This window comes from Cnephaeus nilssonii (assembly GCF_951640355.1).
Source record: "Cnephaeus nilssonii genome assembly, chromosome: 3".
NCBI lineage: Eukaryota > Metazoa > Chordata > Mammalia > Chiroptera > Vespertilionidae > Cnephaeus > Cnephaeus nilssonii.
Genome location: NC_137074.1, coordinates 1,471,041 through 1,493,018, shown reverse-complemented (window position 1 = coordinate 1,493,018; position 21,978 = coordinate 1,471,041). Strand labels below are relative to the sequence as shown.

At 56.3% G+C, this 21,978-nt stretch overlaps 1 protein-coding gene across 1 annotated transcript in view; it reads left to right on the top strand.

Annotated features, from left to right (window-relative positions):
• The first annotated feature begins 17,609 nt into the window (after positions 1-17,609).
• The window catches only part of PAXBP1 (PAX3 and PAX7 binding protein 1), a 33,640-nt gene continuing 29,271 nt past the window's right edge, over positions 17,610-21,978 (top strand). The window contains exons 1-2 of the mRNA XM_079766742.1: positions 17,610-18,051; positions 19,339-19,467. Of these exons, the coding sequence (XP_079622868.1) occupies positions 17,718-18,051; positions 19,339-19,467 (463 nt within the window). The 5' untranslated portion in view covers positions 17,610-17,717. The remainder of the gene's footprint in view (positions 18,052-19,338; positions 19,468-21,978) is intronic.

Genomic DNA, 21,978 nt, shown 5'->3' with positions numbered 1-21,978 from the left:
GGAGCCCTGTCTACGCCCCACCCCCCCACCCCCCCATCCCCTCACCCCACCCCCCCACCCCCGCAATCCCCATCCCCTCCCCGTGCGGGCGGCCGGCTCTGCTCCTTGTTCCCAGCTCGGCTTTCCAGTTGGGACCAGAGGGGCTAAGAGACCGCAGGCCAGTGAGGGTCCGCATCTGTGTGCGCGACCCCGCAGGCTCTGGCGGGAAGCTCGCCGTCCACCGGAAGGCCCGTTACGGCCTCTTTTCTCCTCTGTGCGCCCTCCCTCTCAGCCCGGCTCTGCCTCCCGTCGTTCAAGCGCTCGGTTACCGCTGCCCTTAAGCTTAGACCTTCTCTCTACTGTTCGCTCTGAGCACAGGAGAGCGCGGGTGGGGAGGGAGAGGGCGGGGCCTGCTGGCTCCCGGGGCTCAGAGCTGCCGGGGCTCAGGGGCCGTCAGCGTCCTGCCTCGAGGCGGGCAGGTGCCCAGGCCTGTGACTGCCTGGGTTCGCCCAGTCAGTACCTACTGGGAGAGCAACTTCGCCAATGCATATCGAGAACTTAAAAACGGTCCCTGTACATCAGCTCAACAGGTCAACGTCTGTGACATTCGTCTGAGCCAAAGGGAGACAGTCTCTCGGGCAGGAACCCGTCGTTGTGACAATAGCACAGATGGGAATAGCAAGATAAGAGTTAGCATTTCCCGGGCGTTTCCTCGGTGCCCAGCGCGGTGGCAGGCAAGCGGCCTGTATCGTCTCATTTATGAAGAAGCCTGTGCTGTAGGGATTCTCAGGAACTGTGCTCTGCAGATAAAAACACAGATCAGTGTCAGTTTCAGAAATGAAAGCAGGCGGTCTCTCTCCACATTCCACGTTTGAAGGAGTTTTATTAATAATAAGAAATGCTCCCGATAATGGAAAACTATGACAGTTTTTGGTAATGCACAGAGAAAAATATTGACCCCCGAATGTTAACATGATGACCTCTGGGGATAAGTTTGGCGACATTACAGTACTTTTCCTGAGAGTTACACTGTTTAATAACCATAGGTTACCATAACGGCCAAGAAAACGATAAAATGTGAAGTAACACACTGCCTTATGGGTTCGTTCTGAAAACTAACTGCTATGTAAAACATTTTAATTAGAAAATGTACTTTGTGTCCCAAAATATTGGCCCTCGCAGGTAGGCGGCTGGGTGTGGTTCCGACGGCCCAGCATGGCCACGCAGCGTGCGACCGTGTGTCCTCCGTGCCCGCCACGCGCTGCGCACTTCACTGACCGCGGGGTTCCCTGCGAACATACCTGTCGGGGGCAGCACAACTGAGAGAAACGTTCGGGGGGAACTCCGGATAAGGAGGCCGATGACGGCAACGCCAGCCCTGCCGGTGACCGGACCCCCGGCCGCGTCCCAGGAGGCCTAGAGCCATCTGCTGGGTGCTCAGCTCCCTTCCAACACCACCCACCACCGGGAAGGACGCCTGGGGCCGAGAGAGAGAGAGAGAGAGAGAGAGAGAGAGAGAGAGAGAGAGAGAGAGAGGAGAGAGGGGGGGGAGGAAGAGAGAGAGAGAGAGAGAGGGAGAGAGAGACAGAGAGAGGGGGAGAGAGAGAGAGGGAGAGAGGGGGAGAGAGAGAGAGAGAGAGAGAGACAGCAACTCCAGCCTCCGTCAAAGTCAGGGCCACGCTCCTTCCCAGAGCCCGCCCCGTGTCCGCACTGGAGCTTCGCTGTGACGCGGGGACCTGGCTCCCCTCCCGCGCCCCTCTCCCTCCCGCCCTGGCGCTGACTGAGTCTCTGGGGGCTCAGCATCGCCCCCCGGGGTGCGGAGAAGGCTGAAGGCGATGCCAATTGTGATCCGGCTTCTGAGTCGGGAGCTCCCGGGAGCCGGCTGGAATCCGGTTCGGTTTTTGGGGAAACAGCGCCATCTGGTGCCAGGAAAGCACTGTGTCCCCGTCTTCTCCCGCGGGTGACATCGCTGCGGCTGCGTGTGCACAGCGCCCTCTCCCTTCCGAGGGGGTCGCGGTCACACTTCCCAGGAAGAGCCGGGATCCCCTCCTTTCTTTCCGTCCGCAACGTTCAGGGGGGCCGCCTTCCCTATGGGCACTGCAGACGGGAAAGGGAATGAGGGGGGTGATCAACCTGCTGTTTCCCTCAGGACCAATGCGTGTGCTTTTACAAAAAAAAAACGTGTTTTTACTGATCTGAGAGACAGGAAGGGAGAGGGAGAGAGAAACATCCGTGATCAGAGAGAATCACCAATGGGCTGCCTCCTGCTCGCCCCACACTGGGGATGGAGCCTGCCACTGGGCATGTGCCCTGACTGGGAATCGAACCCGTGACCTTTGGGTTTATGGGCCAACGCTCAAACACTGAGCCACGCCAGCCAGGCGCTGTATTCTTTCCTAATGAACATATTACGGTTCTTTTGTCAAAAGCTTCACCTAACCCACCCCCTGGGCTCAGATTCTGCAGGAGCTCATGGGAGCCAGCCTTCCGGTGGGGTGTTCTCCCTCCTCCCCTGTCCCTCAGGAGCTGTGTGCGCCCCCCCCCCCCCACACACACACACACACGTTAATTCACAATCAAAGCAGTGGCTCAGGTTCAGAGGCAAAGCAAGACCGGCGTCAATGCAGACGTGCGCACACACGTGTGATCTCAGAGGGCGCTGAGGGGGAGGAGGCTTCATGGTCACTTCGCACGCCGGGTGGTGGCTCAGCGAGCTGTCAGGAGCTGCACTGCCCTGTGATTAGGAAAAGAAAGAAAGAGAGTTCGTCAAGGAACCTGGAATTCCAGCCCGCAGTGGACAACTGTTCCCCGCCCCCGCCCCGCCCCGGACTCCACAGCTGGACAGACAGGCCTCTCTGTGGTTTCGCTGGCCCCCCTGCACCGATTTTCCTAAATCAACCGAAACTGCGGCCCAGTCCACACGCAGAGCAAGCGGAGGGACGCTGCAGGTGCGGAGAGAACCGTTGCCCGCTCCACCGGGCACACAGGCCCCAGCGCCCTTCGCCAGCCGCGGCGTGACCTTGGAGCTCCAGGGGGGCCGCGCCGCCCCGCCGGCTGCCTGTGCCCCAGGCCCCTCTCAGCAGGGCCCCGGAAGGCACCGGCGTCAGGGAGACAGCGACAGGCTCGTACCTGTAGCAGCCACCGCCGTCCAGGCCTGCTTGGCGCAGTTCACTCTCAGGGCTGTCTGTACAGGAGTTTATCTTGTTCGTTAAATACCGGGGCGCCCAGAGCTGCTGGGGGGTCCCCGTGTCCTCAAGGCCCAGCTCCCTCGCGGTCCTGCTTGCCCCTCCCGTCCGTGCCCAGTTCAGGCAGAAAGCGGCCACCCCTCCCGCGGCCTCTGACATGTCATCGGGGTTCGCGCCCGTTACACGGAGTCCGTCCAGCGGGTTTACAGCAAGGCGTTTCCCCAGACCGCAGACAGCGCGAAGCCCCGGGCGGCTGAGCAGACTCATGGGAACCCCAAAAGTCACCCCGGAGCCGGCCTGCAGCCCGGCCATGTGGCTCCGGTCCTTGGGCGCCGTCCCGTGCCCGCAGGCTGCGGGTCTGATCCTCGCTCAGGGCACATCCCAGGGTTCGGGCTCGACCCCAATAGGGGGCGTGTGGGAAGCAGAGTGGATGTTCCTCTCTCGTCACTGCTGTTCCCGTCCCTCCCTCGGTCTCCCGCTAAAGCCGCTCAACGCCCGAGCCAGGCAGCTCCGTGGAGAGAGCACCGTCCGATCACCAGGTTGTGGGTTCGAACCCTGGCCAGAGCACATACAAGAATTAAGCAATGAAAACATAAGTACGTGGAACAACAAATCAATGTCTCTCTCTCTAAAAATCATCAATAAAAATTAAAAAAAAATAAAAATCCATTTAAAAAAGGAAAGAACGGGGCCTTCACGAGCTGCTCCTCTTCCAGGACCAGGAAGTTGCTGCATGAAGAGGCCGCGGTCCCCACAGGAAGCCGGTCCCGAGCTCCGCCCCCGGGCACAGCGGCCACAGCAGGGGCGGCACCAGGACCCCCCCGCCCCCCCAGTGCTCGCCCAGACAGGCCAGCTCTGCGGAGCCCGCTCGCAACAGAGGTGCCGGAGCTCTCCTCGCTCTCCTCACTCTCCTCCCCCCAGCTCAGTTCCGAACAAGCCTCGTGGTTCTCTCTCTCTCTCTCTCTCTCTCTCTCTCTCTGGCCAGTTCCGAATCGAGGATACGTGACCAGTCAGGCTTACATCACGCCAGAGCCCCGGCTCCGTGGCGTTGAGGGCCCTGCCAGTTGGGAGTGTCAGCTCCCTCATCTCTGTAGCAGAGGCAGCGAGAGAGAAAGGTGGGGGGACAGAGGCGGGGCCCCCAAACCACGGACTAGCCACAACTGCTCTGCAAAGTGGGGGAAGCAGGTGTGTGGTGGCTGATCAGCCCCTCCCCCCCCCCCATCCTCAGGCATCCTGTCCGCATCAATCCTCTCCCCTTTATAGCGAGGAAACGGGGGCTCATCCCGCTGAACGGTGTCCCAGACGGGGCTGAGTCGGGTGTGAAGCACAGTCCCCGCTCCACTCGGCCCCGTGGCAGGACTGACGTGTTTGCTTCCCGAAGCTGAACAACAGGGGGCTCTCCCGAACCCCTGGCTCCCGACAGCGGCGCCCTGGCTCCCACAGAGCCGAGCGGCCGGTGCCCCCTCTGCCACCTGCGCCCAGCTCCGTGCTCCCTGCTCGAGGGCTGGGGCCCGTGGGCCACCTGAGGAGCCGGGTGACGTGTGGGCACTGTCTGGGGTGCGCCCGCAGTCTCCATTGGCCAGAGTCGCCCCACGAGGCGTTCTTTTCCCCACACGTGGCCCTCCAGTCCCAGCGTCCTTCAGGCCCAAGTCAAACTCCCTCTCTGTGAAGCCTTCGCCCGTCCCCCTGCCAGCAGCCCTGCCTTCTCCGAGACTCCCCCATGCTTCCCTCCCTCACCCCCGCCTCCCTTCAACCCTTCCCACAATCCACCTGGCTGGCCACCCTCCCAAGTGGTGTCGTCCTGAAGACAAGAGCGTGCCTGTACCTGCTGCCCCTCAAAGCTCTGCTCGTGCGGAGGGAGGGAGGGCTCGCCAGATGAATAAGGCGACGACTTTCGTAGCGAGAAATACAGTGGATCCCGGCCGGCGTGGCTCAGGGGCTGAGCGTCGACCTATGAACCAGGAGGTCACGGTTCAATTCCCGGTCAGGCCACAGGCCCAGGTTGCGGGCTCGACCCCCAGTAGGGGGCGTGCAGGAGGCAGCCGATCCATGATTCTCTCTCTCATCATGGATGCTTCTATCTCTCTCTCCCTCTCCCTTCCTCTCTGAAATCAATAAAAGAATATTTAAAAAATAAAAAAAACACATTGGGCAATCGGTATCTGGTTAATGCTCCAGTCTCCTGGTGTGTTTAATCAGCCAGACCTGCCTCCTCCACCGCCATCCACCAGATTTCTCCGCTTACTCTGTGAGCACTCGTTGGCTAATGTAGACAGGATGTTTTGTTTACATATTTACTTGCTCTGTGGCTTTTAAAGAGAGGGGGCAGGACGACGTCTTTGGAGTTAAAATGAGTTCGTTTTCTCAACCCTAACAGGCCCCGTTCCACGCTCGTTCGGGCATTTGCCGTCAGGAGCGAGTCAGCAGGCCAGAGAGAAGGGGACAAGTCACAGAAGGAACAGCGTCCAGGCGTCTCCACGCGCCACACTCGCCATCCAACTTCCTGCCGCAGTCAGACTCCTCCACGACCCCCCTTCCAGGCCCGCACCAGCACTCTCCTGGGTCCCCTGGCAACGCCAGCCCTCACCAAGGCAGGTTCTCTCCTGCCCTGGGGTGAGTCACCGGGTAGGCAGGCAGCGCCTCCTGGTTGCCACGGAAACGCCCAGCGCTGGCCCTCTGAAAACAGTAAGTGGGAGACCACGCATTCCATCGCCCGCAGATTCCTCACGTGAGGACCTGAGGACCCGCAGGGCCCGGGGAGGAGGCGCTCCCACAGATGAGGGCTTCTCGGTTCTTGGTTGCAAGCAGGCCGAGCTGGACAGAGCTTTTCCTGCACCCCAATCCCTGTGCCTGGCGGAGGGGGGGGGGGGGGTTGAGGGGGGTGCAGGGGTGAAGAGTGGCATTTGCACCTCCTCACGGTACGTGCAGTATGTGCATTCCTCACATGTAACCTGCACTAGGGGTGGTCTCACGGGCCCTCGGAGGCTCCCAGTTCTGTGTTCTGCCGTGGAAGGCAATGTTTCTGTACATTCGGCAGTGACCTGACCTCCTCTCGCCCGCACAGGCAGGCTCACGTAGGCTGATGGGACCGGCGGAGACCTGGGCGGGGTCGGCTGCGTGTTCCTGTTGGCTCTCCCTGCTAACCAACAGCTCAGTGAGGGGGTCCCACCGCGTTCCCTGGGTGGGCCACAGGCAAACCCGGGCGCTCTCAAAGCACCCCCTGGTGTGGCTCCTTTGCCTGATCTTATCCGATGGTTTTCTATTTGCTGCTTATTCACATGCGACTCATTAGAAAATGCGGGTAGGTGAGGAGAAACTAAGTTTAGGTGATCACTAACATCTGAATTGGTTAACTTTTTTAAAATATTGGTCCCTTTATTCAAAAGCGAAATAAAACATGATACATATTTTTGTTAAAGGCAAGACGATGTTCCAGTCAAGATCCGAAGTGCTGACACAGTCCGCATGCATTTCCTGTTTAATAACCACGTTGTGAACAGCATCTTAGCAACAAGTGTGTCGGTGCATATTGAGGAAAGAAAATAGTTCCAAGGAATTGTGCATAATGTTGATTTAAAAAACCTGCGTTTCCCTGTTGGCTCTGAGCAGGGCTTTTAATATATTTTTATTATTTCGGAGATGAAGGGAGAGATGATGAGAGAGAATCATGGAAACCACCCTTAGACACGACCCAACTATCACACCCCTTTGTCTGGATGTTTTTAATAGAAAGAGCGGTGGTCTTTGGGAAGACTTTTATCTTTAGGCCAAATAATGCGATGTATTTGAAAGAAAACGTTTTTAATTTATTTGATAGACATGAGGTACTTTCTGAAAATAACAGATTCAATAAAGATTTTATGGGAATGAGTGCTTTTCAACAGCTGGCTTAGATTCCCCAAATTCCTTTCCCACATCAGTATACTTAATGCTTCAACTGGTATACCGTCAACTTTAAAAATTCAGTGTCAGCCCAATGGGCATGGCTCTGTGGTTGAGCAACGATCTATGAACCAGGAAGTCAGGGTTGGATTCCCGGTCAGGGCACAGGCCCGGGTTGTGGGCTCCATACTCAGTGTAGGGCGTGCAGGAGGCAGCCGATCCATGATTCTCTCTCATCATCTCTCCCTTTCTCTCTGAAATCAATAAAAATATATTAAAAGCCCTGCTAAGCGTCGGCCTGTGGACTGAAGAGTCCCAGGTTTGATTCTGGTCAGGGCATGTGCAGGAGGCAACCAATCGATGTGTCTCTCTCACATCGATGTTTCTCTCTGTCTTTCCCCCTCCCTTCCAATCTTTCTAAAAATCCATGGAAAAATTCCCTCGGGTGAGGATTCACAAAGGAAAATATATATCGAAAATAACAGTAACGTGTTTGATTCCTCCCGCATGTTACCACCGGTGGGGGGAGGGGCAGCAGTGGGAGGGTGTGCCCTGCTCCTCACAGTCACACCGGGACCCCGGGTCCCCCAGCACCTCCTGCCCACATTCCATTGGCCGGAGCCCCGCCCCACGGCACCCCGCTCCTCACTGCAGGCAGCGTGGGCATGCAGGCCAGCTCTGTGCGGGAGGAGAGGGGACGTGGGCGCCTGGGCACCCGGGCACCCGGCGTCTCTGACACGCCCGGGTTGTAAGACACAAGGAAACCCTCAAGTGGGTCCTGGGTTCGATTCCAGTCGGGGGCATGTACCTTGGTTGCGGGCACATCCCCAGTAGGGAGTGTGCAGGAGGCAGCTGATCGATGTTTCTCTCTCACCGATGTTTCTGACTCTCTATCCCTCTCCCTTCCTCTCTGTAAAAAAATCAATTTTATATATATATATATATATATATATATATATATATATATATATATAATTTTTAAGAAGTGCCTTATTCGGGGCCCAGCTGGTGTTGCTCAGTGGTTGACCATCCACCTATGAACCAAGAGGTCACAGTTCAATTCCCGGTCAGGACACATGCCCGGGTTGTGGGCTGGATCCCCAGTGGGGGGCGTGCAGGAGGCAGCGGATCAGTGATCCTCTCTCGTCATTGATGTTTCTCTCTCCCGCTCTCCCTTCCTCTCTGAGAGCAATAGAATGCATATGTTTATCAGTGTCTTCTTCATCCTCCAATGGACTTGACCCCTGCGACGTTCCCATCACAGAACGTGCACTCCGTGGGTCCTCTCCGTGTCTTCCTCTTTAGCATGGAAGCCCTTGTTCGTCTGCGCTTCTCTGCTTGGCCTGGGCACGTGGCCCTGCTGAGCCCGCCGGCTCCCGCCTTCGCCCCTCCCCGCCCTCGGCCGCAGCCCCCGTCCTCACCGCAGGCCGGGCCGCCTGGGCTCTGGAAGCGGAATCAAGTCCATTTGAACATCCGCTCTGTCAGCTCCTGTCTGACTCTGGGCTACCCCCCCCCCCCCCCCCGGCATTTGCTAGGAAAACCGATGTTTCATCTTCTGTTCAAATGTTCTTGGCTGAGCTTATGTTTAGTCCCCTGCACTCGGCCCCTGCTGGTGGCCTGGTCAGCCCGTCTGCCCAGCGAGCTGGCATTGTTAGCTCTGCCCCCTGGGCTTCTCCTGGCCTCGCCGCCTCCCGGCCTCCTGCAGCTGGTGGCAGGCCTGCCCACCCTGCACGCGGGCCTGGCCTCTGTCCTCCCGTCGCCAGCCTCTGTGGACTCGTGTGTACTTCCCAGACGGACCCCTCCATGTCCCTCCCTGCAGGGGCCCAGTCCTAGCTCCGGACTCTCCTGGTCAGAGGTCACCCCCGTTTCTCACTGTACCCATGAGGCCTTGCGAATACAGACAAATTGTATTGTGCTGTTGAGTCTCTCTCTTCAGTCATCAGCTCAGGGGAAATGTCATTATTTTCCCAAAACTGAATTCTGGGGCCCAGTTTTGTGATGTGTATCTGATTCCAATCAGTGCGCTGGCCCCGGTGCTGCGGTAACCCCGCCCGCATTCCTGCCTTATCTGGACCACGGCGCGGGGGGGGGGGGGGGGGGGACAGTGAGTGGGGGTGCTGAGCTCGGGGCCTGCAGTGACTGCCTTGGTGAAGTCAGTTCATAGGATTTGCTCCGGGAAAGGAGCGGGTGAGTGGAGATCGCTGGGAGGAACTGGTGAGACTGGCCTTTTCATTGTCTGTCAGCGCAGCTAGAATCCACCGGATGTGCCCTGAGCAGGAGGCCAGGCGGCGTGTGGGGCACCTGTCAGCACATCAGTGGGACGGGGCACGTTGTCTGGTCGGAAATCAAAGTTTCCCGTGAACTGACTGGCCGGCTGGCGGCCGCACTGCTGGTCCACAGGGAGCGCCGTCGGAGGGTCCGGGAACCAGGTGTGGCCGGCGGAGCGGGTGTGCGCGTTTCGGGGGCCGACGGGCACTCAGCACCAGCAACTGGATGTTTGGGGGACGTGCACGCTGAAATCGCCCAGGCCCCCACCACGGCCAGGGCCCAGGTCTCCTCCTCCAGTGCCCCCTCCCGCGCGGGGCGTCGGTCTCCCTGTCAGCAGACGGCACGTCCCGGAGTTTGGGCCTCGAGGAGCAGTTCCGCGCTGGCCGCTGCCTGTGGGGAGGGAGCATCCTGCACGCGGCCCTGGCACCACCTGCCCTGGTTAGAGCGCCAGGGAGAAGGGCTCCCTTCCCGTCAGCAGCACCTGCTGAGGAGAGTAACCGAGCTGCACCCCTCTTTCAGGGAGTCCCGTGACCTGGCGGACCAGGGGCGCGCCGGCCCGCGGGGACAGCCTCCTCCTGGTCACGCTGGGCGCCCTGCCCTTGACCCCCTTGCCCGAGGCCGGCTCAGCAGCACCTGGTCCTCACCCAGGACAGCACCGAGCGGAGCTGCAGCTGCCCAGGCGACATCCGGGCCGGTGACTACAGCCTGGCCAGCCTGCTGTGCCGCTGCCACGGTGCCCGGCCCCCGGCTCCCCGCGGCCCCCGACCCGGCCCCTGCGGCCTCCCGCCCGGCCCCCCAGCCCCCGGCCCCCGCGGCGCCCCACCCGGCCCCCGCAGCCCCCGGCCCCTGGCTCCCCGCGGCCCCCGGCCCCTGGCTCCCCGCGGCCTCTGGCCCGGCCCCAGCGGCCGCCTGACCGTCTGGTTCACCCACGCCGCCCCCTGGGCCTCCTGCTGACCTTCACGCGGGTGCGGGACCTGAGGCTCTCGCTGTGCAGCGCGCACTCCCTCCCGCCCGGCACCTGGCCATCCGCGGCCTGCAGAGGCTCCGCATCTCCGCCCCCGCCCAGGCCAGGCGCCCCGCGGCCCGCAGAGCCTCCTCCTGCTCAGGGAGCCCCGAGAGCAGCACCCAGAGCCGCCGTCCTGCGCGGACATCTCCTTCCTGGACACGGGCCTCTTCAACGGGGCGTCGGGCCTGAAGGCCTACAGCGTCCAAACCGTGGCCGGCATCGCCGGCAGCTTCCCCCCCCCCCTTTCCCGGCTTTAGAGCCTTCCCGAGTCTGAGCAACAGGAGCCGCGTGGTCACATTCATTTACTAACAGGTCACTGGGCCCGGCCGGCACGCGGGCCGCTGTGCTCCTCTGAAGAACGGGAGTCAGTTCCTGGCATCTCCGCCCGCAGCCTCCCCCCCCAGCCCTCCCAGCAGGGCCGCTCCTGCTCCTACCGCACCAGCCCCTCGGCCGGCCCTGCCCAACCAGGGCTTTTGGGAAAAACAAGACAAGAGGAAACCAAAGCCAACTGGGTTCCGTCCAGAACACGTCTTGGGGGCCAGCTGGAGGGGGTCCCTGCGACCCCGGGGTCGTGGCGTCCTGGGGAGCCACAGTGCGCCAGGGCCTCCTCCTGGGGTGGCGCGGGGCCGAGCGGGAACCACCTTCCTCAGCGCGGCCTGGCCGTTCTCCCTGCGCCTGGCCCGGGCCTGCTCCTGTCGGTGATGGATTCAGAGGCTCCAGGGCCGTGGCTCCGCGGAACAGGAAGGTTCTTACACTGATGAGCTCCTTTCCAACACCGTGCTGAGAAGATGCACTGAGAAAGGGAGGCTTCCTGAGTGTATTCGGTGGGGGAGGCCGGGGTGGGGGGGAACTTAGGGCCCAAATGAGGGAGGGCACCAGGTTTCGAGAGGGGGAACAGAGTGAAAACCAGGGTGCACAAAACCAACGGCACGACCCCCGAGTTTGCCTGGACCCTGGGGAGGGGTTCCTCGTCCAGCCCTTCTCTGGCCTTTCCTTCTTCCTTTGCCTCCTTCTGTCGCTGTCCCCGTCTCCACCTCCCGTTCTCATCGCACGCTCCCCATCCCTCCCCTCCGCCCTCCCCTGCTCCCAAACCAGAAGTGAGATCAACACCATGAGAGCCACATTAACTCCACCGGGAGCAAGCCTGGGAACCCAGCCATCACGTAGCATTCCAATGGGTAACGTGCTCCTACGACCAATAGATAATTTTTAAAATGTATTTTTATTGATTTCAGAGAAAAGGGAGAGGGAGAGAGAGAGAAACATCAATGATGAGAGAGAGTCATTGATTGGCTTCCTCCTGCCTGCCCCCTACTGGGGATGGAGCCTGCAACCCGGGCATGTGTCCTGACCGGGGAATCCAACCGTGACCTCCTGGTTCAGATGTTGATGCTTAACCACTGGGCCACACTGGCCAAGCTATATTTTTTATTGTTGATAGTATTATAGATATCTCCCATTGCCCCCCTCTGTTTACCCCCCTCCTCCCAGCCCCTACCTAAGGCAAATTTTTTAAAATTAAACCAACTCATCATTGTACAAAGAACATTTTTCCTCGCAGAAGCCAACTTACCATTAGAGTAGAACGAACAGAAAGAGTCCATGGCGATTATGATAGAAAGGTCTAAGTTCAGAGTGCAAAGGGATGAAACATGGTTGCATTCGTGATACCATAATTAGAAGACAGGATTTTATTGTGATGTCTCGGGGCTGGTGACTCTAGGTCACATTCACCATAGTTTTCTCTTAATGTAACAGAAATAACCTGAAATGTCTACATTTGCTTAATTGGTGGGGGATTTGGCCATCAGGGCTAATTAGCATGAGTCCATAATGTCAGTGTTTAAATCAGGCCACAACTTAGACCAAAGTATGAATTTTAATAGAAAAATGTAATGACCTCATTACTGACATTCTACTTGAGAGATGAGTGAGATTAAAGTCATGGGGAAGACAAGGAAGGAATGAGCAAAGAAAGGCAAGGAGGATATCAGTGAAAAGATTAATGATAAATACATTAACTGTCATCACTTCCTGAAAATGTGAAAAATTGAATTTTAATGGGATTTTACTAATAAAGCATAAAGTTGAATGATGTTAGAAATTCTGGACATTTTAATGTGCTTATCTTCCATTTGGTGGCTTTTAATCATTTCAAAACTCTTTCTCATGTGAGTTAAGTGGTTCTTATAAGAAATAATTGTGGGTCAATGGGACTTAAATCAATAGATGAGGGAAGTTAATGTGTTAGAAATCAAGCCTGAGGTCGCCAGATTTCTGGACTGAAAATGTGGTCCCGGTTGCTCTGACGGGATAAAGAACAGAAAAACCCCACAGCACATACATGGGGAGGAGGGAATGGTGGTGTTCCCTATTTTAAAACCTGAATCTTTTAAACCTAGAGTCCATTAATAATCACAGTTAGATAGAAAAGATAATCTTCCTGAATTAGAGATAGCGGCTAAATTTCAATAGAGTTGGAAAGAATGTAGACATTGTCTTTCTTTTGTTTTGTTGTTAATCCTCACCCGAGGATATTTTCCCATGGATTTTTAGGGAGAGTGGGAGAGAGAGGGAAAGACAGAGAGAAACATCGATGTGAGAAACACATCCGTAGTTGCCACCCGCATGAGCCCTGACCAGGCCCCCGGCCGGGGAGAAGCCTGCCACCGAGCTCCGTGCCCTTGACTGGAATCAAACCCAGGCCCTTTGGTCTGCAGGCTGACGCTCTATCCACTGGGCCACACCGGCCAGGGCCATTTTCTAACCTGTTGAACGGGACCACTCAGATGCTCTGGATGAAGGTACCTGCCTCTCATTACTCGAAATTACTGTATTCTTGCAAGGTAAGGAGCTCTCCTCTCTCGGCCCACTGCGTCAGTGCCAGGGAGCATATATGCATGGCTCTTTAAAAAAGGAATAAAGTGAGTAAAAGCTCCTCTCTGACCAAAGCCATAGCTGAAGACTATTATTAACTAGTGAACTTCTTTTAAACAACCACATAATTTACACAGGTAATATTAACATTACTACAAAATTCAAATAACTCCTGGTTATTCTGTTAGAATTCTTTGGTCCTCGTGTCCTCAGGTTCTAACTAAGGGAAACGAACATGAATTCCTTTAAGCAAACAATAAAGCATTATCAGCAACAACAAAACAAAGAAGATGTGCCCGGCCAGCGTGGCTCAGTGGTTGAGCGTCCCGCCTATGAACCAGGAGGTCACGGTTCGATTCCCGGTCAGGGCACAGGCCCGGGTTGTGGGCTCCATCCCCAGTAGGGGGCGTGCAGGAAGCAGCTTATCCATGATTGTCTCTCATCATTGATGTTTCTCCCTCTCCCTCTCCCTTCCTCTCTGAAGCCAATAAAAACATATCTGAAAACAACAAGAACAAAGCAGCAGTGTGTTCTGGGATTCTGGGGTCCCTGCGGGATAGGAGCACCGTCCTGCCAGGAGGAGCTGTGAGCAGGCCCCGGGAGGCGGCCCACACCCTGCTCTGTCCCCTTCCGCTGCATTCTTCCCTCCGGCTCCGCAGACTCCTTCCTCAGCTCCTGACCTGCATGGGAATTTACGGCTTTCCTTTGGCTCCTGAGTTCATTGCAAGTCCAGCCACAAGCAGGACTCATTGTCTCTGTTTCAGGGGCAAAATCTTGGGAGAACCTGATCCGGCACCTGCGTCAGGGGCCTGTCCTTCGCCCAGTCTGAGCAGTAACTAGGCTCCCAGCCTTCTCACTACGGGAGGCAGTTCCCAAAGGCGAGGGGGTGCGGGTGGGGGGATCTGTTACTACCATAGAGACTAATCTGCTGAGTGATCTATAACAAATGTATTGCGATCTTGTTTTGGGAACAAAGGGATGCGAGCTGTAGAAAATGTTAATTTATATCTACACGGGGCAACACATGGCTCACGAATTAAACAGATATAGCTCGGCATCATTCCGTCAACGGATATTGATTGCCTGTTGTGTGCCAACAGGCCCTACTGTAATTACCGTGAAAACAGCAAAGAACAGCTCATAAAATCTCTCCCCCACGAAGCTTGTATTTTACTTAAGTTAAAGCAGGCCTACCTTCAGCAAGGCAAGGTTTACAATTTTTAACTAAATTTATTCAGCCCCCCCGCCCCAGAATAGAATTGTTGAGGTATAGTTTTAGAAATAAAATATAAAATAAAAATTCTAAAGCAGGGATTCCTAGGCTATCGGATTCCACCCACCAAATAAAAATTTTAGGTGAAATAAAAAACTGGGGAAGACTCGTAGCTTTTTAGTTTGCCAAATAAGGGCATGAGAACAAACGAACACGCTCTCATCACCATTGCCCAGAAGGCAGGAGATTTTGGTGTCTCAAAGTGGAAAGAGAAAGACAATCTCAGAATAAAGGACTGTTTTCCCCAAGTCAGGACGTCCGCTGCTCCACGCGGACAGGCTGGCCTCTGCCGCTCACGTGGCAGCTCACGGGGCAAGTTTCCGCAGGTCGGAGACCCGCGTTCGGTAACCACCGCTCCACAGCACAGTCACCACTGATGGGTGAGCCAGACAGACACAGCTGACGGGCCTATTCTGTCGGAATTTATGGGTCAATTATTCCAGTTGCAATTTGGTGAGGAAAAAAAACTAATCAGAATTACTGTTTGGAAAGATGGCTTTTTAAAAAAATACGTACGTTTTTACTTTTTTTTTTTAAAGAGAGAGAGAGGAAGGGAGAGGGATAGAGAGGTAGAAGCATTGATGGGGGAGAAACATCATCGATCTTGCACACCCCCTACTGGGGTTCGAGCCCACAACCCTGGCATGTGACCTGCCTGGGAATGGAACCAGTGACCTCCTGGTTCAAGGGTCGATGCTCAACCACTGAGCCACACCGGCCGGGCAAGACGACTTTAAAAAAAGAATTGAACTAACTTATGACTCAAACACAAAGGTGGATGTAACCGTTCTAGGTGAGCGATCTTTGTCTTCCCAGAATTCTAAAAACACTCCAATATTGATGAAATGGCGATGACAGACTATATTCCACAAACAAACCAGTCAGTTTAACACACAGCACAGAAGAATTTTATAAAACAATTAATGTCTGATAATATGCTGCTGACAGGAGATTAGAGCAGCTATTCGGCTCCAGGGATTTAATTTCCACAAGGTCTCTAGCCGCTGGGAGGACCCGTGGCTTGCTTGGGCATCAAGATAACTTTTAAGTGTTTAACTTTGCCCTTTAATTATTGACTATGTAGACTGTCAAAGTTATAAATGCATTTGTTGTCTTTTACTATCTTGGCTCTCCCTCTATCCATACTAAATCAGCATTTTCACAGTGGGAGATCTTTTTTGAAGTTTTAGGCCAAGATATTAACATGTTCTGCTCTGACTTTATTATCTTTGTTACCTTTACCGGAGTCACATTACTGTAATCTGTTTCTTGGCTCGGGTGTCTGGAGGCTGACCAGGCACAATTTGAATCTTTTGTGATGGGAACCGGAGTTCAATTTCACCAATGAAACACTCTTGGAATCAGAACTTAAATCAGTGCTGAACTGCCAGAACATAAGAACTTAGAGTAGCTTGAATAGAACGGAAGCCATTTCCTATTAACTGGAAGAAACTGTTACAGAGGATGCTCTTAGCCCAGATCATCTTAGTTTCCCAAAGTGAGTCCTGGAGGCAGGTCTAAATCCAATCAAACAAAACCAAAGAGGCAGGTGTGTGTGATACAAGTTCTTCGTGGGCTTGGGATCATCTGCTTCAACTTGGAACTGAAATCTGAAGTGCAGTTTTGACAGGATGGCGTAAGCAGATAGGCACTCATGTTTGCTGGTACAAGTACAAATCGGCCCAGCCTCTGCAAAGAGCAACCGAGAATTAGTGAGCTTACAAACGCACACATTGGGCCTAGCGATTCCAATTTCAGTTCAGGTGTCACCTGAATGGAACCAGTGACCAGTCACTTTTTTTTTTTTCCGAAGCTTTTATTGCAGCGTTATTATACCAAGACTGGAAATAACCTCAACATCAACTGTTATGGGGTGGGTTACGTACATCTATGTACACAACGGGTCACTATGCAGCTGGTAAAAGAAGAGACACTTTTTGCCCTGGCCGGGTGCTCAGTGGTTAGAACATCGGCCGGGGGACTGAAGGGTTGGGGGTTCGATTCCTGACAAGGGCATGTACCTCCGCTGCAGGCTCCAAGCCCGGCCCGGATGTGGGGAGGAAGGGCGCAAACGCAGGTGGCAACCAATGGATGTGTCTTTCACCTGGATGTCTCCCTCCGTCTCTCCCCCTCCCCCACTCTCTCTAAAAATCAATGGGAAACGATATCCTTGGGTGAGGATTACCAACGAAAGGGCACTATTCATGTACAGACTTTGCTTCGTTAAACAAAAAAGTCACTGTGTACAGGGTGTAAGGTAGGTACCGCACAAAAACATGTGCTTCGATGCTCACTGAGTGACCCTGGAGGAGCCCGAGCGAGTCCTGGCCTCGCCAGGAGCTGGTGGCTTAGAGACCGTGGCTTCCGGCAGGTGCGCGCCCGGGGTCACCGCCGGGTTCTGACCTGGAGACGCATCCACGTGGACGCGCACCGGGAGGAAAAGGCCCAGGTTTGGCGGCCCCGCAGGAAAGCCGCGAGCCCAGCCTCCGGGTCCGGCGCCTGCGCCGGCCGCGCCTCTCAGGGCTGTGGCCTCGGGGACGCCAGTCCGAACGGTGTCCTAACCACCTCCACCCCAGTCGGTTTTCCGGCCGCGCGTTTCTGCAACCGGCCAGCCTGGCGTCCTTCCCGGGCACCGGCACGCGATGCTGTCGCGGCAATGGCGGGAAGGGGGCTAACATCAGGCCGGGTGTCGTCCATCACAGGTGAAACGCAACGGGGCTGAACGCGCTGATCACCATTTCACACCCAACTCACAGGCCCGAGACCCACCGGGGACCCCACGTCCCCCGCCCCCCGCGCCCGCCCCTCCTCTGGCCCCTCCTCTGGCCCCGCCCAGCCTCCGCCCTCTCCTCCGGTGCCGCGCGCTCGGCGGGAGGTGGTCTCGCGGGACTGCCCCGCGAGAGACCGGAAGATGCACCGCAGCCCCTTCCCCGGAGGCCGCTCTCGCCTCCGCTCTCTATGGTCCTCTTTGTGACCCGTCGAATTGCACCCGAGTCCCAGAGTTCCGTGCCCCCCTCCATAGTCCTCCCAGCCGACAGGGGCCAGTGCAGGAGGCAGAGGTTCTCGCGAGAGGCGCGGAGTTCGCTCCGAGGGCCGGGAGCGCGAGCGCATGCGCGCTGGGGGTGCGCGGCCGGCGAGGGCCGACGAGACCGCGCTGGGGCTGGGAGGGCGCGTGCGCGTGGCGAGCTCGGCGCTGCCGGGGCCGCCGTGCGGGAGCGGGTGCGAGGGCGCCGTGCGGGCCGCGGGGATGTTCCGAAAGGCCCGGCGAGTGAACGTGCGCAAGCGGAACGACTCGGAGGAGGAGGAGCGAGAGCGCGATGAGGAGCAGGAGCCGCCGCCGTTGCTGCCGCCGCCGGGCACTGGCGAAGAGCCGGGCGACAGGGCCCCCGGGGGGGAGGTGCCGCTGGGCCCGGGGCCGCCGCCGCCGCCGTCCGCGCTGACCGCGGGCCACGGAGCCGAGGCCGGGGGCTGCTTCCCGGGCGGCGCCGACCCCGGCAACGGGCTGAAGCCGCGCAAGCGGCCGCGGGAGAACAAAGAGGCGCCGCGGGCCAGCCTGCTGAGCTTCCAGGACGAGGAGGAAGGTAACCGCCGCGCGTAGGCCGGGCCCCCGCACCCCCGGCCCCCGCACCCGCCCAGCCCACCCCCGGTGCCCGCACCGCCACGGAGCCCCTTTCCCGCCCGGCACGTCTTCCCGCCCGCGGCCTCCTGCTCCGGCTGGGACGCGTTCCCGCGCCGCCACCCCCTCTCCCAACAGCGCCTCCTCCTCGCCGCCCGCCGGTGCCTCCGTCCGAGACCGGCCCTCCGGAGGGTTCCCGGTGCGAGCCCGAGGCCCCGCCCCGCCTCTTTCCCGGCCGCGTGCTTCGGGGGCAGCGGCGGTCGGTCCCCGGGCTGCTCGTGGCCGGCTCTCCGAGCCCCGCAGGCCACCCACGCCTCTGGGCGCTCTGTCCGTCCGCACATCCTCGACCCGGAGGCCGGGTGTGTAAAACCCGCCGCCATACCGGGTCTGGGAGCCGAAGCCCGGCGTTGAAGCTCGGGTTCTGAGCGGCCTTGGGCCGGTCCCGGGCAGTCGCCGAGCCTCAGTTTCCCCTTAGAAGTAAAGGGTGCGTGGACCTTTGGACAGTGGAGAGAGACCCAGCCGGATGGGGGAGGCCCGGCTGCAGTGCGCTTAGGTTTCTGGCCGTCAATGAGCCTTCAGTGTCTTGGGGTGTTTGTATGACCCCTCGAGTCCACGTTACAGAATAAGGAGTCAGGACTTTTGGAGAGCCCGTTTGCGTCTGGGTGTGAGATGCTTTCGTGTTTCCCGTAAGGCAGGCAAAGGTTTCTCCTCGGCCTTTCTGTCCTTTTTGATTTTGTGTGAGAGGACAGCCTGATTGTCGTTTTTGAAGATGTAAGGACTATTGGGCAGTGTTTGCGTTTGACTTTAAACTCTTCAAATCCAAGAGGAAGGAGACATCATCAGAACTTGTTTTTGAAAAGTGTTTTGTCAGCTCCGTCCTGAAATAACAGTGTATCCACTGGCGATGGGTTTCCGCTCAGACTTGACAGCTCGGTGAGCGGCACCTTTGATTTGGGATATTTTGTTTCAAGCACCCGAGTCATTTGCCCATTAAGGGCTTTCCCAATGGTTTTCCTCCCGAAGGAGGTGATTTGAGGAAGACAGTAGGACATCAGAAGGTGCAGTTTACATATTTGAAGCCCTTTAAACAGTCTCAGATGCACATTATTCCAGATTAGTTTATGAAGCTGACTTGGGTGTAAGAGTGTATCTTTGAAAGAATTTGAAAAGCACATAAGATCGTGTAAAAGTTGGAAGGGAAGAGTGTGTCTAGAAATGGTTGCTACAGACTTTGTTTCATTTCTTTTTTAAGAAAATGAAGAAGTTTTCAAAGTGAAGAAATCAAGTTATAGCAAAAAGATAGTAAAATTACTTAAGAAAGAATATAAAGAAGATCTTGAAAAATCGAAGATTAAGACAGAACTCAACTCGTCAGCCGACAGTAAGTACCAAGCTAACAGGAATCGTTGGAAATGTCACCCGGCAGCGAATCGTTGGAAATGTCACCCGGCAGCCTTCCCGTGGGCTGGGATGGGTGAACCTGATGGTTGGTCTGGTTGTCTCTATCACTGTGCTGGTCTCACGGGCGGCGATGCCGTTCTCTTCTGACTAACACGGTTGCAACGTAAATGCGTTTTTTAAAAAGACAGAATGTTTCCACTGCACTGACTGCATCCTGCCCGGTTCCTCTGGTTCCTCCCGGTGTTCAGCCTGCGCGGAGCAGAGAAAGGCTTCCCTGGCCTGGTCCCGAGACCCCGGGGTCCTCCCGAGGGGGCTGCGCAGGCTCCTGTGTTTGTAGACAGCTTCCTGCTCTTCCGTGGTGCCCGTGCGCGGGTCTGATTCCGAGGGAAGGCCAGGAGGCCTGTGCTGGTGACGCCGCTCCACAGCCGAGCAGCCGAGGCTGAGGGCGCCCAGCCCTCCCCCCCCCCCCCCCCGTGCAGACATCCCTCCTGTCCATCCTCCTGTGCTGTGTCTGAGTTAGTCTTACGTAAATGCCCTTTAGTTTAAGGAACTAAAGATAAAATTATTTCCCAGTTTCTCCGCTACAGGCTTCATGTGAAAGAGTATATATCACTGTATCTCAAATTTTCAGTCTAATTTTGGAGACGTCGCTGAAATGTATAATTGGGCCCACTGTTGGCAAAACGTCCAGCGAATTGTTTAAGGGTAACTACACTCTTGTTTTAAGAGGCGGGAGAAGGAATGCATCAGGTGAAGTAGGTTTGCAGCGGGACTTTGACGACTTAAATTTCAGCACAGAAGCGGGCAGGTGGCTGTCGCAGAGTAAAGGTGACGGGCTGTGCGGAAGGAGCAGGCGCCGGCCGAGGAGGCGGGTGTGGGAGAGGGCGCTGCTGACAGGTGAGGAGGACGCTTCGTGTCTGGGGGTTAGAGTTGCTGTGTGCACTGGCTAGCCAAGGTGCTGACATGATAAATGCCTGTGGAACCTTAACCTGGTGTTAGCGTGCAGCATGGATTGGCACCAGGATTGGGGCCTGAAGCACTTTAAACACAAGGGTCAGCTCTGATCCATTGCTGGTGGGCCAGGAATCTCAGTGGAGCACGACCGAGGCTTTTCCTGTCTCGCTGGGAAATTGTGGGTGCGTGTAAACGTTTGCTGTTGGTGGAAGAGAGGAAATGGAAAGAAAGCATTATTTGAGAAACATTCCAAGGGAGGAATTGGCAGGTTTGATGTATGCTTTAGCCATTGGATTGAAAAGAAATTGTCATGCCTGGCTGGTGTGGCTCAGTGGTAGAGCGGCGACCCATGCACCAAGAGGCCGCCGGTTTGATTCTCGGTCATGGCACATGTCTGGGTTGCAGGCTGACCCCTGGTGAGGGACATGGCAAGAGGCAGCCAATCGATGGACATTTCTATCTCTTTCTCCTTCTCCCTTCTCTCTCTCTAAAATCAATAAAAACTTTTTTTTTTTTTTTTTAAATAGGGAAGCCCTGGCTGGTGTGGCTCAGTTGTTTGGAGCATTGTCCCCTACACTGAAAGGTGGTGGGTTCAATTCCTGGTCAGGTTGTGGTGATCCTCATTTGGGGAACATACAGGAGGCAACCGATCTCTATCTCTCTCTCTTTCTCTTTCCCCGTTTCACTCTAAAAATCAATAAATTTTTTTAAAAAAGAAATGGTTAAATCTGAGCTTTCCTGCCAGGTGACTGAGAGAATAATTAAGTATTACATACAGAAATGGGGACGGCAGGTGGGAGGAGGAGTATTTTTAGGAGAACCAATTATCTTGGAGTCTAGGAAACGGCTTCGTTTTTTTCCAGCACCTGCGTGTGATGAAATAGCACGAGGAAGGTCAGGAAGAGGGCGGCCGGGAAAGGACCATGTGCTGTTGGGTTTTGAAATCTGAGTAGGTGCGAGGGCGATGAAGCCATCACCTGTGACACCTCTGTCTCCACTCCACGTAGCTGCACCAGGTGACTCGGTCAGTCCTCCCAGAGGTGGACTCTGGGTCAGGTCACCGATGGCCACCGTTACCCCTGAACGATGGTGCCGTGGGGCTGTCGTTCAGCTGCTCCCAGCCCTCCCCAGGCAGGCCGAGCCGTGTTGCCTGCAGCACCAGGGCAGCACCAGCCTGAACCCTCTGTGGCATTCCTAAGATGACAACCCACTTTGAACTGAACTGGAGTGGAGTGGCTGCTGAACGGGGGGAGAGGTAGGGTTAGGTTTGGTGTTTATTGAGATGATAAAAGGAAATGGAATTGCTGAGGGCACAGCATGAAGAAAATATTCCTGAGGACCAGAGACCGCTACTTGTGAAAAGCGTGCCCACAGAGGAGAAGACTCACGGGGAGATACAGGAACCGGAAAGGCGGCAGGAGAAAAGACAGGGACGTTTTCAAGATGGGACGGTCAGTTGTATGACGTGGTGCCAGCAGAGGAAGGGCCGTTGGCAGGTGGCCAGGTCTTTTCTGGAGGAGACGGGCCCACCAGCCGC